Here is a 3,440-nt window from a genome sequence, read left to right as displayed (position 1 = left end):
ATTTGTGGGTTGACAGCAGTGGTATAGAAAACTGATTGCAAATCTAGGGATAGAATTCAAACGTTTGTTGTCTGAATCACTTGTGTTATTGCTTGAGTGTATCCTTCTGGAGACAGCTTGATTTTCAAGCACATAAACTTTTCAGATGTTTTGTTCATTTGAAGTCATTAGTGCTTAGCTCTTCTGAAATCAGACCATAAGCATGCCTTCTGGAGACAGGAATACTGATATATCACAGCTGAATTTTTTTCCTTGCCTTACATAGTTGCTCTAAACTATGTAGATGTATGCGTTACTGAAGTGTCTTGGCATCCTCAAAGGTAACGTGGGACAAATTTCCAAAGTAATTGTGTTTTTTAAACTGGTGTTACAAAATAATGCGTTCTGCCATACTTAACTAACATTTGGTAACTTGCTGATTAGGTGAGCATTTTATTTAATAGTTGAAACTAACATGCAGAGCTAAGTACTTTTTAGTAAGTTGCCTGTGTGCTTTTTTTTTTAAGGCTAAAGCCTAAACCTCTGTCATGGCCACAGCCTCACCAAGATCTGATACAAGTAACAACCATAATGGAAGATTACAGATGCAAGTAACAGGCAAGTAGTGATTTGTATCATGGTGATTTTTACAAGAAAACATATGTATTCTAAAAAAACAATCTTTGAAATGACTGTAAAAAATGGATCGGTATAGTTAATAATTCATAACTTGAATGTTACAGTTAAGAATATGATTATAATATATGTAGATGAATTGAAGCTAGGTAGAGGTTATACAATGAGTTGGATACCAGGGTTTAATGATCTCTTCAAATTAGAAAAAAAATGAGATTCAATACAACAGTACGGACAAATGTAAGGAATTTTGCTTGGGAACAAATAATTAATGGCACAGATTCTATAGAAGGAATACATATTATTGAAATTCAAGAAAAAAAGATGGGTGGTTGTAGTGAATCTGAAGCCAAAAACGGGTACAGTGTTATAGTGAAGCTGGAGAAGAACTGGTGGAGATCACAAAATCTGCTAGCCCTTCAAAAGGTTAAGGTCTTTGATGACATATCAGTTAAACATCTGTTGAGAATAATATAGGTATTCTATATTGTCCTTAGGGCAGCAGGTTGGATTACACATCCATTTGAAATAATTTAGGTTGGAAGGGACCTTTGGGGATTTCCTAGTCCACTCTTCTGCTGAAGGCAGAGCTACCTTTGAAGTTGGATCAGGATGCTCAGGGTATTGTCCGGTTGAATTTTCAGTATTGCAAAGGCTGTAGATTACCAACTTTCCTGGACAGCTTGTTCTGGTGATAAACAACATCACAGTGAAAATGTTTTTCCTTCTATCCAATTGGAATTTACTATGTTGCATCTTGTGACTGTTCACTTTTTTCCTTTTGCGGTGCTTGTTCTAATAGTTTGAGGCAGAGTTCAGACATCCCAGTATCTGCTGGAAGGGAAACACAGCAGGCTACCAACAGTTGCGAAAATTTCTGGTTGTGTTGGGGACGCTTTTTTCAATAGATGTTGAGCAGGCCAAATACGGGTTATGTGTTTTGCTACTCATGGGTAAGAACTGCTCAGGGATGTGGCCATCTCTGTCAGTCATAGCTGCTCTTTCAGTGGGATGGCAGAGCAGAACAAAGACTTATTGTAGTCTGAAGATAAGCAAAATGTGTCTAATTAAACAAGTTTGATAGCTCATTATGACAGTGTTACAGTAGTTGAAAGTGAAAATGTTGCCGGCAAGTAGTTAGATATTGTGCATAAATCTATATATACAGAAATGCATGTGTGTATGTATGTATATAAGTATTATTTTACCATTGATAAATAACTTGAACTTTCCAGGGATCCTGAGAAATCTGGGAACCCTGAAGTAAGAATGAATGCATAACCAAGAATATATTAAGGCTGTCTTGAACAAAATTTGGAAAAGACATGAGGAAGATACTGTGTCTTAAAAAAAGCTGCATCTCAAGAAAGATACTTATCAAGAAAGATACATCATGCTGGATAGTCCAAAGATGGCCAGGTTATCTGAGAAAAAAATCTGTTGTTGGAGAGTCCCCAACATGGATATTTGATCAGATTAGATAAGAGAGGAACCTTAAAACTGATTGACCTTGTGTAAGGATAACGTAACTTGATAACATGATGAATCATAAAAACTGGCAATATCTAATAGCCTTGATGGAGCCACCTGTAGGTTGAATATATATAACTGAGTTACACAAATGACCCCTAACTTCAGATCTGTGTATGCAGAAATGATCATTTTGGTATCCTGTACTGTACTGCTCCTTATGTAAGTAGTCTTGTATTTTCCTGGCACTGGAACTTCTCTTAAGAGATCTGGTTCAAGGATCAAAGTGGGAGGAAAGCTGTACAATTTTTAGGATTAGTTTTCTGAAGGTTTAGTTCTCTGACCAGTCTTTATTGCAAGATCATAGGAATGCCAGTGGCAGTGCAGGGAAAGGAACGGGAGACAAAGAAGTGTGGGACTGTAATATTGCTGACCTACACTGGTTTATACTCAGGTTAGTTTATGCTGCTGTGGAATTTAGGCTTATATTTCAAGCACTGTACTTAAAAAGCACATTTATAAAGGCACCAAGTAACATATACGTATTTTGTAGACAAGAAAATTCATATGGAGTGGTAACTAACTTGTTCGAGTTTGGACAGTTACAGCGTCTTGCTGACAAGTTTTACTGTCAGTATTTTTTCAAATATACTTGGTGAGATACCTTGACTTGTTAGTTCTTTTTGAAGTTGTTTGCTAGTATTTGCCTCTTACTCCACATTTTTTTAAAAGAAGTCCTAACCAAAAAATGATAATGGTCTCCTTTCATGTTTGTGGACTCAGAAATGACTTAAACATAATCGTATAAAAAGGGGGAAACTAAAAGGAAGCTTGACTATTATGACTAAGTACCTGTATTTTATCAAATGTTGCAGTTGCTTTTAGAAAGCAAAATATGGAGGAAAAAAATGTGGAAGGAGTAGAGGTTGTTAAAGCTTGAAATCATGATTTCAGATGAAAAATATCACCCATGTGTGGAATTATGTTTTTAGTCTTCTACATTTAATCTTTCATTGTTATCAAGGCTGCAATTCCCTTTTATGACACGTGACACATGACTTAGACTGGACTTTTCAAATGTGAGGGAGTTGAGTGTGCACCTTTAACTGAAATTAAGTAAAAGTCTGTGGCTAATGCCTTTAGAATCTGGAATGGTTGCATCCCACTAACTTTTAAATAACTAATGTATATGTCTCAGAATACTGTAATCCAGAAATATATGACAGACCTTTTTTACCTCCCTTTCTGACACTTCAGTTAACTTTCACTTAATTTTTGAATTAGCAAATACCATACAGAAAAGTAACAAGGGAGGATTATTTCCAAGTGGCTGAAAATACTCAGCTTTGCTTTAA

The 3,440-nt window shown here is 35.9% G+C and overlaps 1 protein-coding gene across 1 annotated transcript in view; it reads left to right on the top strand.

The window, feature by feature from the left end:
* Positions 1-504: 504 nt before the first annotated feature.
* Positions 505-3,440, top strand: part of WWP1 (WW domain containing E3 ubiquitin protein ligase 1) — a 30,110-nt gene continuing 27,174 nt past the window's right edge. The window contains exon 1 of the mRNA XM_009699559.1: positions 505-597. Coding sequence (XP_009697861.1) covers positions 528-597 — 70 coding nt within the window. The 5' untranslated portion in view covers positions 505-527. The remainder of the gene's footprint in view (positions 598-3,440) is intronic.

The sequence above is a fragment of the Cariama cristata genome, unplaced genomic scaffold, assembly GCF_000690535.1.
Source record: "Cariama cristata isolate BGI_N322 unplaced genomic scaffold, ASM69053v1 scaffold15194, whole genome shotgun sequence".
In the NCBI taxonomy this organism is placed as follows: domain Eukaryota; kingdom Metazoa; phylum Chordata; class Aves; order Cariamiformes; family Cariamidae; genus Cariama; species Cariama cristata.
The sequence above is the reverse complement of the archived record's forward strand: the minus strand, read 5'-3'. Positions and strand labels throughout refer to the sequence as shown.